The sequence below is a fragment of the Dufourea novaeangliae genome, unplaced genomic scaffold (assembly GCF_001272555.1).
Source record: "Dufourea novaeangliae isolate 0120121106 unplaced genomic scaffold, ASM127255v1 scaffold57, whole genome shotgun sequence".
NCBI classification, from domain to species: domain Eukaryota; kingdom Metazoa; phylum Arthropoda; class Insecta; order Hymenoptera; family Halictidae; genus Dufourea; species Dufourea novaeangliae.
The window spans coordinates 636,113-653,942 of NW_015373937.1; the positions used below are offsets into that span (position 1 = coordinate 636,113).

General features: G+C 43.8%; 2 protein-coding genes across 2 annotated transcripts in view; one reads left to right on the forward strand and one right to left on the reverse strand.

Annotated features, from left to right (window-relative positions):
- The first annotated feature begins 1,037 nt into the window (after positions 1-1,037).
- The window catches only part of LOC107185463, a 30,794-nt gene continuing 14,001 nt past the window's right edge, over positions 1,038-17,830 (forward strand). Inside the window, exons 1-5 of the mRNA XM_015573147.1 lie at positions 1,038-1,225; positions 1,349-1,491; positions 1,572-1,719; positions 1,794-2,025; positions 2,305-2,405. Coding sequence (XP_015428633.1) covers positions 1,038-1,225; positions 1,349-1,491; positions 1,572-1,719; positions 1,794-2,025; positions 2,305-2,405 — 812 coding nt within the window. The remainder of the gene's footprint in view (positions 1,226-1,348; positions 1,492-1,571; positions 1,720-1,793; positions 2,026-2,304; positions 2,406-17,830) is intronic.
- LOC107185464 (prolyl 3-hydroxylase OGFOD1) lies at positions 2,705-4,942 on the reverse strand. The gene has a single exon (XM_015573148.1). The coding sequence runs from the start codon at positions 4,647-4,649 to the stop codon at positions 2,808-2,810; it is 1,842 nt and encodes a 613-aa protein (XP_015428634.1). The 5' UTR covers positions 4,650-4,942; the 3' UTR covers positions 2,705-2,807.

Consider the following 17,830-nt stretch of genomic DNA (forward strand, 5'->3'; position numbering starts at 1 on the left):
TAAATTCCAAAGCCCCCACGCTTATGGTGCGCCCAACAAGTGTACGATCGATTCCAGCCTGTCCAAATAGTCTCGGTAGACATTTATGCTACAGGAACACAGACAGTTTCGATCAATTGCATGAATAGACGTAAGACAAGCATTGTTCCTCTTGTGATCGTAACTGGCCATTGTGCAATCGTCCCACGAAAATAGGTGTGACAGAGAAAAACGATAGTTAATGGAGCTCGTTATTTAGGAAATTGGGGCCGTCAGTTCTCGCAGCTTGACGGCGATTCAGGCCGGAGACACGTCGCGAGTGAAACCACACAAACGAGCACAGGAACTGTAGAAACCACTCGCGGCGAAAAAGGAGAGAGAAAAGCTCGGGAGAAACGGCAGACGTCTGTGAACAGGTTCCCTTGGACTGTCCACGGTGTAACATATACACGTTTTTTAATCGAGCAGTGAACCGCTAACATTTTTTATACCAGAATCGAGTATCTATATTTCTAAACTCTTTTAATGATATTTATTATGCGACAATAATTTAATTGCGTACGCGTGTGGTGATAAAGACACGAACGGAAATATTGCAAGATCTCAAAGATTCCATTAGCTCTCGTGTGCATCGATGCAACATAAGATACGATCTCGCCAACGGATAAGGATGATTCCAGTGGAATGAATGAACCTGACCAGCCTCGACGAAGGAAGCGAGAAGGCGACGGTGAGTCGAATAACCGGGAGCACGTGCCACGTGAATAGCCGAGGACGCGTGATACTCGGTACGTCAGCGCGTGCCAAACCCTTTGAAACCAATATGACGTGCTACAATGACAAGAGAATTTTGGATAGATGTGAAAAATACCAAGACTATTTTAAGAGTGTCGCCGATCATAGTTCTTGAGAGAAAAACTGGAAACGCCGCCAAACACATATCGAACGAGTCGATGACAGCTCAGAGCCAGAGAGGAAGAATTTCTTTTACTATTTTTGTGATCGATTAGTGCTGGATTTTATTGTGGATAGAATAGATCGGGACTAGTTCGAGGAAAATGGAGGGAAGACCGAAGATCGAGATCATCCGTGTGCCTTCGAACGAACGCGGTAACTTCCGGTCTCTGGATGGTATTCGCGGAAGCTACAGCCACATTCGCGTTGGCACGTACTGTCCAGAACCGGAAGTGAAGGTGGTGGTTTGCGAGAGCAAACCGCCGATCGAACAGTCGCGAAAATTTAAGAAGTGAGTATTAACAACTTATAGAAACAATGGGGCTAACCCGTTTATAAATAAATAAATAAATAAATAAATATTATTATTGTTTTCTTGGATAAATTCTTCGAACTAATTGGGTGATGTTTTCAGAAACCTGGGACCAGTTTCGAAGCTGCTCAGACGTCGCCATCATGCCACATACCTTGCCACCAAATCCTGTGATAACATTTATAGCGTGAATAGAAGTAGTAGCTCCTTGGACTGGAGGGTTAGTCAGACTGTGAATGAACAAAGTGAGAGTTTCTGTTTCTACTTCAATAAAAATTTAGATCTCGTGTGTTAAATCGTATGACTAATTTAAGTTACGTTTCAGGCTTTCAATCCCGACAAAGTAGCAGCCTAGACTGGCGAGTAGGGAGGTCCATTAATAAACTACATTGGAGGGACACGACCAGAAGCGCCGAACAGCTTTCAAGAAGCGGACCGATCGGATCGGATCATCTTCAAACTCCCAGCACAAAGTACTCACCGATCTCCACGCATATATCCGATATGTCATTTGACGATAAATTGCCGGTACGATTCTTCGTTTCAGATCGAAACTCATTTCACTGTTGCGACGACTTTCTCCTCGACTTTCACGACCCGGCAGCAATTCCTTGCAAGCCTCGCCGACGATCTGTCCATGGGTGCAGGTCGAGTACTCCTCGGAATCGATTAACGAGGATCTACGCGAAGATTCTCAGGAGGGCGACGCGAGCTTTCAGAGAGAATTGCAGCTGAACGAACTGCGGAAACGTATGGCTGGGATTCCAACAGCTTCTCAGGTGATTAACAATCCGTCTCGAGATTAATTATTCAGATTATGACGTATTACGTTTCGTGCGATCGGAAGCAATTGATTCTCCGGACGTTGAAGTCATCTGGAACGAAGACAAATCGAAGGCGTGTCCGGTAATGGCTTCCGCCTCGAGTGATCCGTGTAGGAGACCTGAAAGGCAATTCGAATCGCGAACAGTCATATGATAATTGTACTTTTAATACCACCGAGACGTTGAACAATCACGATTCTCGGGCATTCTCTATCAAAATCTTTTACGTATCAGGTTACCACGAAAGTGATTAGGGATGGCAAGGAGGAAGGTTCGTCCCGTCCTAGGGTAGGAGTACAGGAACCGGAAATCGACTTTAATAACCCCATCAAATCGTAAGCTTAACACCATTTTCTTTCTTCGTTTAAATTTTGATCTTGTGTCCGAGCTTCCCTTGCACCGTAAAACGTAGAACTTTGAATTTATGCATGATTATCCCCGATTGCACTTAGCTAACGTAAACGCAAGGGATTGCTATGTACGACACCTAATAAATAATTGAGAATGTTTTCTGCACTGTGGTTTTCTTATAGTATGTAGCACGAGTATCCTAATTAATACCTCCCCTTAGGATAGATTTCAATGAAGGGATCAAGGATAGCTGTAGAAAAACGAGATACGCACATGTCCGACGATAAATACTGACAATTTTATTAATACGAATACTATGATACATTTTTAAAGCGAACGCTGTTCGTCCGCGATTCATTACACAATTCCTGAACTCGCCAGTGGAATTATTCGTAATATGTACAAATTAAATTGTAGAAGTAATCTGTACAATAATGATTCACGTACTTGTGAACACGAGAAGTGCCCAGGGTCTTGTAAACTAGACAAAGGTGGTTGTTCTTCGCGGGTACGTGAATCAGTGCACCTTCTTGCTCTCTAGGGTCTACATAATCTATAGTGTCTTCCTCGGGTACGTGACCCGTGTGGAATTGAATTATCACGTCCAGAGTTCCTGGCTCTGATGCATTCGCGTCATCCATGTCTTCTTCCTGATCAGAACACTCGAGGGAACAGTCTAAGGGATCCGACAAGTAATCCCCAATGTCTGACACGTCCGAATCGTCGGTGTCTAAGACCCTAGCCAACTTTTGCGGTGAAATATTCTCTAATTTTGACGAAGAAGACTGCTGAGACAAATTCTTCTTCTTCAGTCGAGGAGACTTTCCCTTCAAGATTATCTTTAGTACCTCGTCTTCATTGACTTCTTCGTCTTCTTTATTACTTGTCGGACTATTACAGCCCGATTCTTCGTTCTTGCTATCGTTATTGGCTATCCATTTTTCACGGCAGTTTCTATTGCTTTTGCTGGCCCTAGGAGTGTCCAATGAATCATCTTGGCCTTCCTCGTCTTTATTCATACACCCATTACTCGATTTTTTTTCATTAATTGGACCAGTAGCGTCATTTAACAAAGATTTATCGGATATCAGTGTGTAGCAACCTTTGGACCATCTCTGCAGCTCGATCAGCATCTTAGGCTTCATTGTTTCTTTCTCTGGTACAAGATCCAATTCCGTATAATCCTTCAGCAGTTGAAACATTGAGATGGACTTAAACATATTGTAGAACTCCTTCAGTAACTCTGGCAAGGTTTCCTCCTTTGCTATTTCATAGTTACAGATATCTGCTGGACCTACTTTTTGCCAGACAATTGCACCCGATGACACATCTGTCGCAAGTTTTTCATAAATGTCATCTACCAAAAAATTGGATAGAAACGCAAATGATTCTTGTTCCATGTCCTGTTGAATCTCCTTGACTATTCCAGGAAGCAGGTAACACATTGTTATCCAATTGTCCAATGATACATGCTTGTTCACCGGTCCTATGTAGTTTGGTTCAGTATCGGGTCGTGGAGGTTTGTTACTCTCTCTTAAAGGACCATGAAACCAACCATTAATACTCCAACGAGACTTCTCTGGGGAAATTACCTCAGCTACTTGATGATATGAGTTATCTACAACTTCAAAAAATACAAGGGAATTGTATTCTGGTACTAGTGATTTAACAACATTTCTGGGTAATCCATTTCCATCCGTGTCGAATAGATCTAGAGCTCCTCCATCTTCCACTGTCCAATTCTTTGAAAGATACAGTATAAAAGCAATTCTCCTATCACCCATATTATCATCATGACATAACAAATAATCTGTATCAGAATAACAGGAGCTAGACATAGATATTTTTTTATTAAGATCTATCTTAGTATTCTGTTCCATCCATGTTGCTAGATCTGTTTGAAATGTTTCATACAATAACTTTAAGTTCTTAGTGTCCACATTAGCCAGATCACTGGTCTGCTCAAACTGATATAGATCTATACTGTTCCTTCTACTTTTGACATCCAATAATTCATTTTTTATTTCATCCATGAAGTCTTCGTTACGAAGAAAATGGGAAATTTTGCATACTCTAAAAGGTTGTGATATCATTTCAAGGTTATCCTTTTTTATGTCACTAAAATTATGCCAATGCTCATAAAAGAGTTTCTGAAAGTCAGGTAAATAGACATGATCTGATATAACAGAATGTTTCAACTTCTTTAATTCTGGTTCCTCTTGGGCCATAACTCTATATGTTCTTTATGTTGACAAAGACGTATTGCAGCTTGTATATCCTTAGGCTATCAGTCTTTTCTCAATCTAGCTAGTGTGACTGCATTAACAGTACATGTCTTTGTCTAATTTACTTACAAGTAATTTCTATAAATTGACAAAGTACTATAAACTACATCACATAGTTCCTTTTTTATCTAAGTACATAGATATGTATTGTCGTGCGATTCGAATACACACATTCTTTGTACATTAAAAATCGTTCTTGCAAAATGATAAATGCCAGTTACGTGCACCCTCGTGAACGTCTATGCCTCTCAAAATATCATCCTGTAAGGTTACCCCTTTCGGAGCGATTTATACGTGCATTCGACAATTGACAATATTTCCCTTATATCAGTGTTTGTTCAGGAAATAGAGATTCTCATTGTTTTAGCATCGTATCGTCCAGATAGCAGAGATATCACAGGGTTTTCGAATGCACTCACCGGACGATGCGGCACTTGTTTCTCGGTTCATGCGGCCCACGTGGTCGTTCGAGCCACACGTGTTCTGAAAGCAGTCGGTTGAAAAGCCGATTAATAGAATCCCGCTCCATCTCGCGATCCCATCGACTGACGAAATAAACAAGTCAGCTCGAACAAGTCGTGTCACTCGCGACAACTACGTACCAGAAATTGCACGTGCGTCCAATTTTAGCGAACTAGGTCCGTCGTTCCGTGTCACGTCGCAGTTGCATTCTGCCCAGGGACTGCTACTACCGCTGGCGAAAACGTCGATTCGATCGAACCCAGGGACGTCGCGAATTATTCGCGAACCCTGGCCACACACTAGTTTATCGTTGTACCTTTCTAAACTGTTCCAATTCACGCGTCACGCTTCTAAAATTAACATACCCGCCGCATGTGAACAATTTTTTCGAAAAAACGACCTACATTTTACATAATTGACCCACACAATCTTATCACTTGTATCTTCCTTATATAACTCTTACATTCTACTATTTGTCGAAGCAAGAAATACTCTAAAGCTTCTTTTCTATGACGAAAATTTTCCTACAATCCAGTTACATGGTTTTTTAAAATTGATCTCTTCAATTGATAAACTATGTTACACCTATGATAGAATCTCCATTAAAGCTGTGACTGTTAGAACTAGGTTAATTTCGCTATACGCTGTCATACGTGTCAGAGGCCAATAAAAAACCGCGAATCATTATTTTCCCCAAGTTCTTTTTTTTATCGATAAAATTTCGCGCAAGGATTCATGTCGTGTCACGATTTCGAATTGTCCCGCGCGTGCGGGGGTCTCGGTTTCGCGATCGACCGTCGAACGGCGTTGGCTTCGCTCGTGTCAAGATGGCGGCAGTAGTTCACGTTTGACGGGCGCCGTTGGTCGCATGGAAATTCGGGGCACACCCTGACCGTTAAATTCTAGAGAGTGAGTGATCGTCCCGTCGAATGTTCGATCATCGTGAAATCCTTGAGTGAAGGGCTCACCGGTGATCCTGAAACCGGACAGAAACAGGACCAGCCATCCATACGTGAGTAACAAACACGCTGCTGTCCGACAACCCACACGTACGTACACGTACGGCGTGACAAGTTTCGTCCTTTCCACGGATCCCTTTCGACCTGTCAACGCGTGTTTCCTTTTCCTCGAAAATGCATGTTGCCTCTTAATTGGCTGTCGACAGCCTCGATAATGCGAGGGTGGGGTCTTGCGGTCAAATTCAACGAAGTAAACAGGCCGTCCAGGACACACTAGGGATCCCTCTCAGTGTCAGAGTTACCTTTTGTTTGTGTACGGAGCACGTTGTGTCATTAAACACACTAGGGATCCCTCTCAGTGTCAGAGTTACCTTTTGTTTGTGTACGGAGCACGTTGTGTCTCCGGGACCGTTACCAACGAAACGATTTCGCGAACCCAGTGCTCGAACAGTGTTCCCTTAACCAATTCGTAGTCGTTTGTCATTCCTCGAGGATTCATCCGTTCGACGTTTCCCCGTTTATTTGTCGAGCTATCGTCGGCCTTGAACCGGACTCCTGGCTGGCCTACTGCGACGATTATGGCGAGAACGAGCTTTCGAATTTTCAAACCTCTCGACCGCGTCTCTGGAGAAGACGGGTGAGTCAGGTGGAATTCGTTGATTTCGTCAGTTCTCGATCTAACGCTCAATAAAATGCTATTTCCGAGAACCTACCGTGATTCTGTGACTCAAAGTGCTTTTGATCTTTAACCTTTCTCGCCCTTCGCAGAAGTTCTTTAAAAAATACTCGTGTGTGCATGTAGTGTCTTGGACAGCAAATTGATTAACCTACCTACGTTTTTATCTGGCTTCCGACAGTGTAAATATCAAAAGCCGATTTAGCAATAAAATTTGTCTCTGTTTTACGCGATTCCCTCAACATGGAATTGTTCAGACTCCTTCCATAAGTGGCGATCGATTGTCAAACGGAGCTGCGTCTCTCCCACGTCATGGTTTGTTTTTCTTCGCCAACTGTCGTGTTTCCGTGTCCAGTAACGATTAGTCGCTATCTGGACATCGAGAAGTGTAAAAACTGCAAACATTTTGAGCTCCAAAAGTGCTTCTAAAACGAAACAAATCTTCAGTGCATACGTGACGATCGTCATGCGCTCCGTACAGGGACTCGTCCACAAAAACAAAACACTAGGTGCCCTGGTTTGTATTCAATTTTCAAAACAGTATTATTTAAATTAAAAACCCTCATCCGCGTTAGCCACTTGCAAAATGCTTTAAAATTCACGTATTTGTAGGGTCGGTCAATTTTAGTACAAGTTTTCCTCTCATTTTTTTTTTTACTCAGTTGTAGTTGGTCTCGACTACTATCTGGATCTTTTGTGTATTGTATCAAGAGGTGTGTCCTGTTCATAATAAATATCATCGCGGAAATTTCGAGTGACTTAGCTCGCAGTGAGGTAGGTCATTCCCCTTTTTTCATCTTCGACGGAATACCTTCGACCAGACGCCGAGTGGCTCGTTTACCGATTACGCCACTCGAAGCACTATGCCTGTCGGTCGTGGCATTAAAGTGTACTGTTAAACCCAACGTACGTCCATTAATGTTGCCGTGTAAATGTTTCTTACATGTACAAGATGATACCCTGTGCACTTACCACCTCACTGTTCCTTCCCGGAAAAAAAGGAATCTTATCGACGCTGAACATTTTTGGACGGACAATCGCCTCTTTACCAGGAACGATCGACCGTTACCGTCTATCAAAAACCGACGTCGGCACGTTTGTTTTGGTCGAACGGAACCGGCCCATCCGGTGACGTTCGAAACCCGTCAGGAGACCCGGTGTACAAGCTTGAACCGTTATCCGTTTCTTCGACGCAAAAAAGAACGATCCTTGTTCATTTTTCGCTGAATTCCCTCGTACTGGAGCTAGATCCAGGGCAAACTGGATCATCGACGATACATCGCTTCCGAAATACAGCATTGGAAAATATAAATCCCATCTGGGATTCAATTATAACATCGCGTGACCAGTGCAATTATTCTCTTGTAAAACCTGTTACATAGTTCCGGCGTCGTATAAGGCGTTAAGTTCCAGTTATTGAGCTTACGAGATCGTTTTTTATTTCCTTGGAATCGGATTAATTCGATTCACCCGAACCCGTTTTACCATCCCGGGCAAACATCGTACGGGAAACGGAATTTACAATAGGGTATTTCGTAATAGAATTACATTTCCAGTTGTACCATAGCTAATTGCTAGATTTCTTGAAAATTTTATAAACGGTATTAACGGTTAGTTTTTCATGTAGTCCCGTAGAACTTTCGTTGAATGTTAAATTTTCTGTATAGTACTACAGTTAAGACTTCATGAGAGTCGGATTGGAAGTTCCTTGCGAGAGTTTCTACTTCATCCCAACCACTGGGGTGGAACCGATACCTTGACTGTATAAGTTTTCGTGAACTCTGGTATATCTTTACGCATTATTGTATATCTAAGCTTTTCGTTTATCCTCTAGACTTCCATATAATTGTATATTGAGTTCATAACCCATTTATAAATGAATATTATTATTAAAAAATAGTACACGGCGTATTCGGTGCAGCCTGTCGAGAATCGGGGAGAGCGTGTTCGCTCGGATCTATGCGGAACGACAATAATAATTTCGTAAGGACTGTGGAACGGGTGACACGCTCGAATACGTCGTCGACCGTGGCAAAATATGCGGAGCGAGTTTCCTCTTTTCTCCGGCTTGGATCGCGTATTATACCTATGACATCGTTCGTCAGTAAAGTGCGACCGGATCGACTTGAAAATTAACAACGATGTGTATTGTCAAAAGAAATTCTGGGCTGAATTGTCGTCGCCAATATCCCCAAAGTCGTCCTTGCTTTTACTTCCTACGGAACACTCTACTTTTGCGTGCGGGTTTAATCGTATTCTCCGATTGCGTGGTCTCGCCGCGAAAGCAAATTCTCCCTTGGAAAAAGTGGAGCACCGTACTCCTCTTGGTGAGCACATTTTAATTAGTCACGGTGACACGAAGCTTGTAACATTACGATACGTTCGTGTTTTTTGTTAAACGTTCGATGGACAGAGATCGTTTCACCAGAGTAGAAATCCACGGGATCGTCCTGGTGTGATAGTTGTTGGTCCAATCGAGTAGCACGCGTATACCTAGGAAAGAATGTAGTCACGAAGAAGTGGATGCACGGTTCCCACAATTCTTCAGTTCTTCTCGGAACAAGTTTCACAATGATAAAAATCTAATTCAAGCAACTTTCGTTCTCCCGACTCCTTCCCAGGGCGATGGAAGTGCTAGAATATGTAAAACATTGCACGAATTTCTGAAGTCGTTCGATCAATAGGCCATTGTCTAACTATTTCAATTTTTCGAGATCATTTTGTAGAAAAAAATGTAATATCGATCAGACGACTCGAGGTTTTCAGTTCCATGGTATCAGTGGATACCAACCATTTCTTAATCGTCTTCGAGGCACCTAGACCCGTCGAATTGTCCGTGTGCAAACGCGTATCGCCGATGCCCAGGCGCAATAAAAGAAACGCCTAGCGACGAACTCTCGCAACTACTGCATTCTTAGCTCGCTGGTTGCGTCCGCAACGAACCGATTGCCGCATAATACCGTAGACTGTGTCTTCGAGATTGCCGTCGAAGTACACAAACGTTCGATCGAAACGATTCGAGCAGCTGTGGTTCCGTGACGTTGCAATTCACGTTATATATGCAGACTTCTCTGAACTCCTTCGACCGCGTCCTCCTTTAATTTCCTTAACAGCGCTCGATGGCACGCGACGCCGCGAGATCCCCTTAGGAAACACGCAATTACTTGTGCAAGCGAAACAGGAAATCCTCTCGGTTGTTCTGTGGGGGAAAATTCATTCGAAACCTCGGAGACCACGGGGAAGGAAACGTTTGTTTTATCGCGCGATCCATTTCGTTCCATGTAACCTCGACCTTAATCCCCCAAAAGCCCCATTTTTCTATTTGTGCTCTCAAGAACTTCGCGGGATATATTTTTAACGTGCTCTTTCCTCGAGACTCGAGGCTACAATGGACCCCGCACCCAACGATCGATAAAGAGAATAAAGATCGACGAATTGTTTATCTCTGTATCGCCACGAAAACAATTTTACTCCGATAATTTCTATTTTACGGAAAAGAAACTCCGTTATCCTCTCGTTACTAAAGAGATTGAAAAGAACGCGTCGAGAAGTGGAATTTAATCGAACTGGAGGAGTTCCATTAACGGAAGCCAGTTTAGGCGGTTATTGATAGCACGTGTTCTCCTTTTATGGGATAATGATTCAATTAAAAGAACATCGAGGATTATCAGCGTAGTCATGGTAACGCTGCGTTCTCCCCCACCCTGTAGATTCGCCAACGATCGGAAAACGTCCCACGATTGGCGTCCGTTTGTTCGATATTATTCGTTGGGTGCCAACATGCTATATTATAAGCCGGTGTGCCGGTTAACGACGGGATAACGGCGAGGCGATTAAATGAATGAGATCGTGGGATAACCCCATTCACGTTTATCTGGTCTCTCGGGTTATTGGCCGAACAGGGGAGACGAACCCCTTTAGCGGGAGAGAGCACTCGATTTTATAGGCTGATTGTAATCTGGGCACGATGAACTTTCGTACGGAAACACTTGACTGTCGCGTCAGCTGTTCGAATAGATGTAACACGTTCACGTATTTTCACCTGCTTTTTCTTTCGAATTATCATACTATCATACTAGTATCAAATACATATAAAAAAATGGTAGAATAGATAAATGGAGGGAACTCACTGTTCCTCTGTTCCCCTGAATTTTTTATATTAACTATACAATTAAATCTACTGATACACGTATTAAATTGTAAATTACCTAATGAAAAGAACTTCTGCGCAAGGGTTCGAAGGGCACATTGGATCACTGAATCCTCATAACAGGCGGATCAATCGCGAATCAACACAGTTACCACCGGTAAATGGTCCGTCACCGCGTGCAAAGTTTATTTTCCCCTCGGGGGTTACTGTTGACCAAAACAGGGGTGGCGAAAGATCCCCTACGGATCATGGTACCGCGCACGATTTTCTGCCCGCTCGACGGATTAATATCTGGAACGTAACAGGTTCTTTTATGGTGACCCCTTCGCTCCCGCCTCTTCGTATAATTTATCGCATTCAAGTGGGCGTATACACGGTGCGTGACATACAGGCAACCTGCATCCCGAGTCCGCCTTTCCCTTTTTCGGAAATCCGGTTCCCCGCTTTCCTCCCTCTGATATCCGCCACCACGAAGAAAGAGGGAACAGAGGACGACGTGGAGAAAAGCTTGCGGACACGTATCTTGTATCTTTCGTCGACCCCAAACAGGCTGGTTCCCTCGTTTTCGGATGAAAATAGACATCCCTTGCGAGGGGGTGAACCACCCTGTCGCGAGAATTTTAATTCAAACGGGCGTGGATCATTCTCCGACGAGGATTTGAATTGAAACACGAACACGGGAGTCTGCACGAAGTATTTTTAATTCTGGGCTTCCTACGACACCACGATGAATTTGATTTTTGTTGTCTATATTAGTACCGAAGCAGGCTCCGGATCAGTACCGAACTAATGAATGTTAATTAAGCGTGCCCGCGGGGGAACGAGCCATCGGAGGCGACGTCGGTGGTAATTTATGAGCGCAGATTGTTCTATTCTAGGCTTGGTTATGGAGCTTGTAATTGCGTTCGGGACGCCCGAGGAAGCTCTCTGCCAGCTTTTGTTCCGTCGTCTCCCGTGTACAACCACCTGTGAACCCTCGTAATAGTATCGTCCGGTCGTCCTTTAGACTGTACGTGTTACTGCTCGATCGAAAGGTGTCTAGAGCACCATTCAGGTAATCGCGAGTGTGTTACAGAGCGCTTCGAGCGTTCGATATCTGTGTGTATATATATAGTTAATTAGTGTTAGTGTACAGATGCACGCAATGTTAGTTTAATCATTGTTCAACCACGATCATGCACACAGTATCTACGTCGTCAGAAATAACACAATCTCATCCATTAACAGCATCGAGCGAATATATCACATCACCTGCACGCTACACGAAAATAGCCATATATCACGTCACTGTAGTTTTTTTATTCATCGATCCGATGACTCATTCTGGTGACGCGTGTGGATACGTTCATTCATTTTTCCATAACTCACGAGGAAACGAGACTGGGGAGTACAAATCGATGAATACTCCTGCGAATCACTTCCCGCATTGCGAACGCAGTTTGTTGGGGCGTTCAGTGAATCAGCGTCCTTCAACGTTGTGTCATGATTATATTTTCGCGAAACCAAGGATTTTCTTGAGAAAAAGATTCATTTCAGGTTTACAATGATCTAAATCTATTTAAGTGGAAGTGGATACAGTCACTAAAAAGTCTTCTAAAAATTTTTAAGAAAAAAAATCCACCAGAGCAGCGTGGATCTAGCCCGCGTTGTTTAAGCGCTGACTGTACTTCATTTTAGTCAGCTTATCGAACCTCCAAAAACGGAGGTCCTATTCTCTGCCAAGTTTCCGTTCATACAACTCGTTGTGATTCTGGGTCGCGCGCACGGAAAGCCCACGCTCAATTTATGCACGCGCCTATGGTAGACTGGAAGAGTTGCTCCTCCAATTGACTCTAATTTTTCGAGTACACGTCCCATTGAAATCATTATTTCGCCCCGTTGCAAGCCTCCGTTTGGGGTAAACAGTTGGGCCCGACAGCGAAAGAACCACAGAAAAAACATTCTGATCACCTGCGAGTAATTGAATCGCAAAGTAGCTCGATCGGTGATTAAATCCGCTCGCATGTCCAATGATGCGTCAGGAATAGGTACCGAAGTCTTTCCTGGTCGTCGTCCTGGGCTTCGTGTGTTGTTACGCGCGTAAATGTCCCGATGCAAAACCGGCTCTCCTCACACTACCCCCCCTAAAAAAGCAATTAATTAACCTGATCGGGACCATATTAATAACGGTGCATCCTTGGCTGGCCGTTATACATTATTCCCGTTGCACGTGCGACCGCCGCCGCCGTGGCTTTTTATTTCCTATCGTTTCACGCGATCGCCTCTTACCCGTGGCCTCGCGAATCACGATAAAAATAAATACCGGCGCGAGCCGCATTCTCCCGGCAGCTGATTTCCAAAAGCGACTGACCCCGAATGTCGCCGTTCCCCAAAATGAACGGAGGAATTTATCTCTTCCCGCCGCGACGGGACCAACCGGAGGAATTTATGCGCCGCCATGGATGTATCGAAACTCCACCGATGGCGAATTTTATTCGTCGTTCCGACGAAGGTTACCATTTTAAAAAACACTCGACTCTGCCCGTCCTCGTTTTTAGAGCGGATAAAAAAACACGTCCCAGACGATCGTATGTTCGCGTGGGAATACAACGAAAGGATTGAAAGTAAGTGGTCTAAGGATGATCGGTAATATAATATAATGTAACTTTGGAAATATGAAACCTTCGACCTATGTGTATCAGGATTTTTTTCATCATTTCGCGAGTACTATCTATCCTAGAAGTCACGAACCCCTCTTTTCTATCATTCTGTACAAGAATCGGATATTTTTAGAAAATTTATAAGAATTCGATCGAAAGATCGAAGACAAAAAAAAAAATTTTGTCTCGAATCATACGCGACATAGTGTCCCTGCAGTCTTTAAACAGATAACACTGGTCCCCGGCCTGTTACGCGCTCTATTTATAGGCAATTTTTAATTCCCGTGACATGCTATTGTCACGGTCTCCTGCGCGACCGCCACGTAGGAAGAGCCAGTTGTCCGTCTATGGACGGCCCGTACGAGCGGAAATTCTGTATCGAGGTGAAAGTCCGCTAATGAATTCGCCTCCGTGCCATCGTCCCGGTGTTTCCGTGTTTTGCGCCCTGAAAAGCTACTCGTCCAGAGACGAGGCATATTATTCTCTCGTTTGGGTGGAAATGGTAATTCTTTCACGGTGTCGGGATACACATTTGAGAATGTTAAATACCGGCCAGGAAAGGACTACTTATCGTGATGCTCGTCGGTTGAAATTGTTATTCTCGACGCGCGACGAAACAATGCTTGCGATTTCCGCGCGTTCCTTCATTAGAATCATTTAGGCGACGTTGCCGGACGGTTCAGTGTGTGGACAATGTTCGTCCACGATAACTAAAAGGAGCGTTTCGACACAGAATCAATGTGCCCGCGATAAGGTTTTTAGAAAGATACTAATAACGTTCTTTCCCTTGTAGGGGTCGAATTTTTGGTTTTCATGAAATAAAAATGTCTGTATTTTAGCTAGAGATTTAATGTTAATTTATACAAATAGGTTGGAGATTCAAGATCAGTTCTGTTGCGATGAAATGTTTTTAAATTAATCATTAAAAATATTGTTACCGTGAAAATTGACGAATTTATATTGAGCTTGGGGTTAAAAGTAATAACACTGGGGTAAAGTTATACCACAAATAGATTGAGCGAAATTGTGTATAATGAAAGACAAGAAGTAATAAAGCCTAAAACTTATCAACCCTGTCACGTTCAACCCCGATCTCCCCTAGTCTAACAAGAAATCAGGGAGCATGTCTTAACGCAACCAACCTGATACTTCCATGTCAATTAATTCATCGACTCGATTCTGATTAGATCTCCCGTTCTGGCTGTCGCCAGGCATTCCACTTTCCTCGTTTCCCTCTTATTTCATGTTAATTGCCGCTCGTCGTTCGTTCGCTCGTTCGCGGAACACCACCAGCAACCGAGAGGAGTCGAACTTTCTCGGTTCTGAGGGGCCCTGGCCCGGTTGACGTGGATCGATTAATCCTCCAGCGTTTCCAATGCAACGAAAACGCGACAGAAAAAAAGCAGTGTAGAAAGGAATCAGGGAACGGCCGGGTCTCCTAATTTAGCTGACACAATTTTTCCCCGGCGTACGTCGCGACGCCGCGTTTCCCTTTTCGTCGACGTCGTCGTCGAGGTAGAGGGGCCGCGATCTTGCACGCTGCGGGACGGAGAGTGTACGGTTCAAATGTCATTCTGCTTTATTTTCGTTTATATATAGGAACCGAGAGAGTTCAGCCGGTGTCACTTACCCCTGGCTCTGTGTACCCGTCGCGTGACTCGGTCTCTGATGATTTTCGAAAAAGAAGGACCATCGACCGTCCTCTCTCGAGAGGGACCAGCCCCGGCGAAAGCTTCATCGCACTCCTTTCAATCGGATCTTCAGAAATCGCGCGGTGGAGGTCGTTAGTTTTTCAACAGAGGATTCAAGCCGTCGAAATACCGTTCGCGACGAGTGAAAGCGACCTTTCTATATTTAATGTTCAGCTAGTACTGCATCGACATAGGAACGTCCATTTTTTTATTATTGAAGACGTCAATGATGGAAGAAGTGGAGGGATCAATTACTAGGAAATATGTGAGATAGGGATGTTCGATTCCGTTTCGTTCCTTCGGTAGATAGATTCCCTTTGGTAACAGGTCACTGCCATCTGCAGTAAATCATCGATGATTGACACGGCATCCCCACTACTGGGGTCGTTCCACGTGGAACCAGTCAAGCAATAGGGATGACGTCTGAACACTCAGAACCGAGGAGCCTTCGAACATTCATCGATGATTTACTGTAGAACACATACATTAAGGGCGAAAAATGTGGGACCAGAGTTCATTACTCTGTTACGATAAAACACGGAATCGGTACATACATACCATCAGTTTTAACACATTAACTCTTTGTAAAATAATAATTTCCTCCTTCTTTAATTGCCAGACTTCTGAAGAATCGAATTGGAATCGAACAACCCTGATACAAGGGCAGTGAATTGCATAGGAATAATTGAACGAAAAATCCTTTCGAGGGAAGGGATCGTAAGCTGGCTAGAAACTCATACTACGAACGTGTGACCGGAAGATTGTCTTAATGTCGGTATTTAAACCGTGTCGTGGTGGCAATGTCTCTCTATTTTAGGCTCGTCTCCCCCTCGATTTACCGTTCATTTCGTAACTCAATATACTTTGCGAGCCTCTCAACCACAACGTCGAGGGTAGAGTTACCTAGGGCACGTTCATCTAGGAGTGTCCTTTTCCCGCAAGAGTCACGTAGACACTCCGTTGATCGTTCCGGATTCGATAAGAAGTAAAGTAGAGAATCAAAATAATGTGTCAGCAGAATTCAATCATCCGAAGATAGGGTAGGATCTTTCCTACCAGGAAAGGATCGTCTATGAGTGATCAATCACGATGATCTATGGGTTAATGACTCTTAATTACCGGGGATTCATCGAAGTACATTCTACACGATAGTAAATCTTCATTGTTCCGGTAAGAGGCACGCGAACACCGCAACTCTCTTGACAATTAGACACCTGTGACTGGCAGAATTCTCGGAGACTTTCTTGCTAAAGCAAGGAAACGGTTGGAGAAATATCTGATCCGTATCGCTGGCAGCTGACTAATCGTGATTTTAAAACCGTAGAAGAATCGACCGTTCAATTTAAACACCTTTTACTTCTTATGAGAAGGCGAAATTTTTTTCGATCGAAAACGTGTTCTCGGTGGCAATCGATCGAATGTCCACCTCCGTGGAAGCTTGAATGAAAGAACGACAGAGTAGGAGGGAAACGATAGCTCGATGTTGGAGAGCAAGGAACTCGGAAGACGGGGCTTGGCATGCCTGATAAGTTAGTATCTCCTTCGGCGGACACGCGACCCGCACAGTAATGCACCTACAGGCTTTTCCATTTACTAAAGAGCCCCAATAACGTTCAATGAAATTTCTACGAGGATATTTCTAATTGAAACCAACTCGAACCTCGACCAGGGGATCGCTGACGCGAGGGTTTAAAGAGCTGTTAGCGAAACATTAGCGAACGCCCGTACTACCGTTAACGTATTATTTGCAGACACGGTTTTTGCGGTTGTCTTTCACCAACGAGACATACTACTAAAACGCTGACTCGGCAGATAACTTACCGTGTCCGCAAGTTGAGCCATTTAGTCGACCACGGTAAGATAAAGCCAGGTGTTGCGGTAGTTTGTGCGTTTCCTTGAAACAAGCGGTATGTACACCCGATACAACGGGAAATCTATTTACACGATCGTGGTATACATGGTATTCGATTCATGAATGAACCAGGGATATCCTGACGAACATACTGAAATTACTCATGATACACTATGATACTAATTTACTTTGCTAGCAAGATTACCATTCCAGCCACGGTTCGAATCTCTGAACCTTACTGCTTAAAAATCGTAGTGATTTTTGTAGATTGTTTCTAGGAATACAGTAAAGTAAACTGGAAATCATTTGCAAACTCTGTAATATAAATAAGTATGTTTAAATAAAAATGTAAATTGAATTTATTTTAATTTTGAAGTTTACTGTATTCCCAGAGAAAATTCACAAAGATACCCATGATTTTCATGCCAAGGGTGGGCTAATCTCTTAACGAGTCCATCGCATGTCCATAATGATTTCGGTCAAAGGATCGCGCGGTTCCATTGGAACAGACGATTATAGCAACCCGCTTCAGTACCTATCGGACAGCGAACACGCAGCAGCCGGCACACGTTGTACACTGAAAGGAGCACTTTGAACATTGGCCCCGTGTAATTTTCCGTTCGTCCAGCTGCGACGCCCTTAGAATGGGGCTTCGGCTCGCCGCGAGCCCGCCATATTGCATTTGAATTCATAGC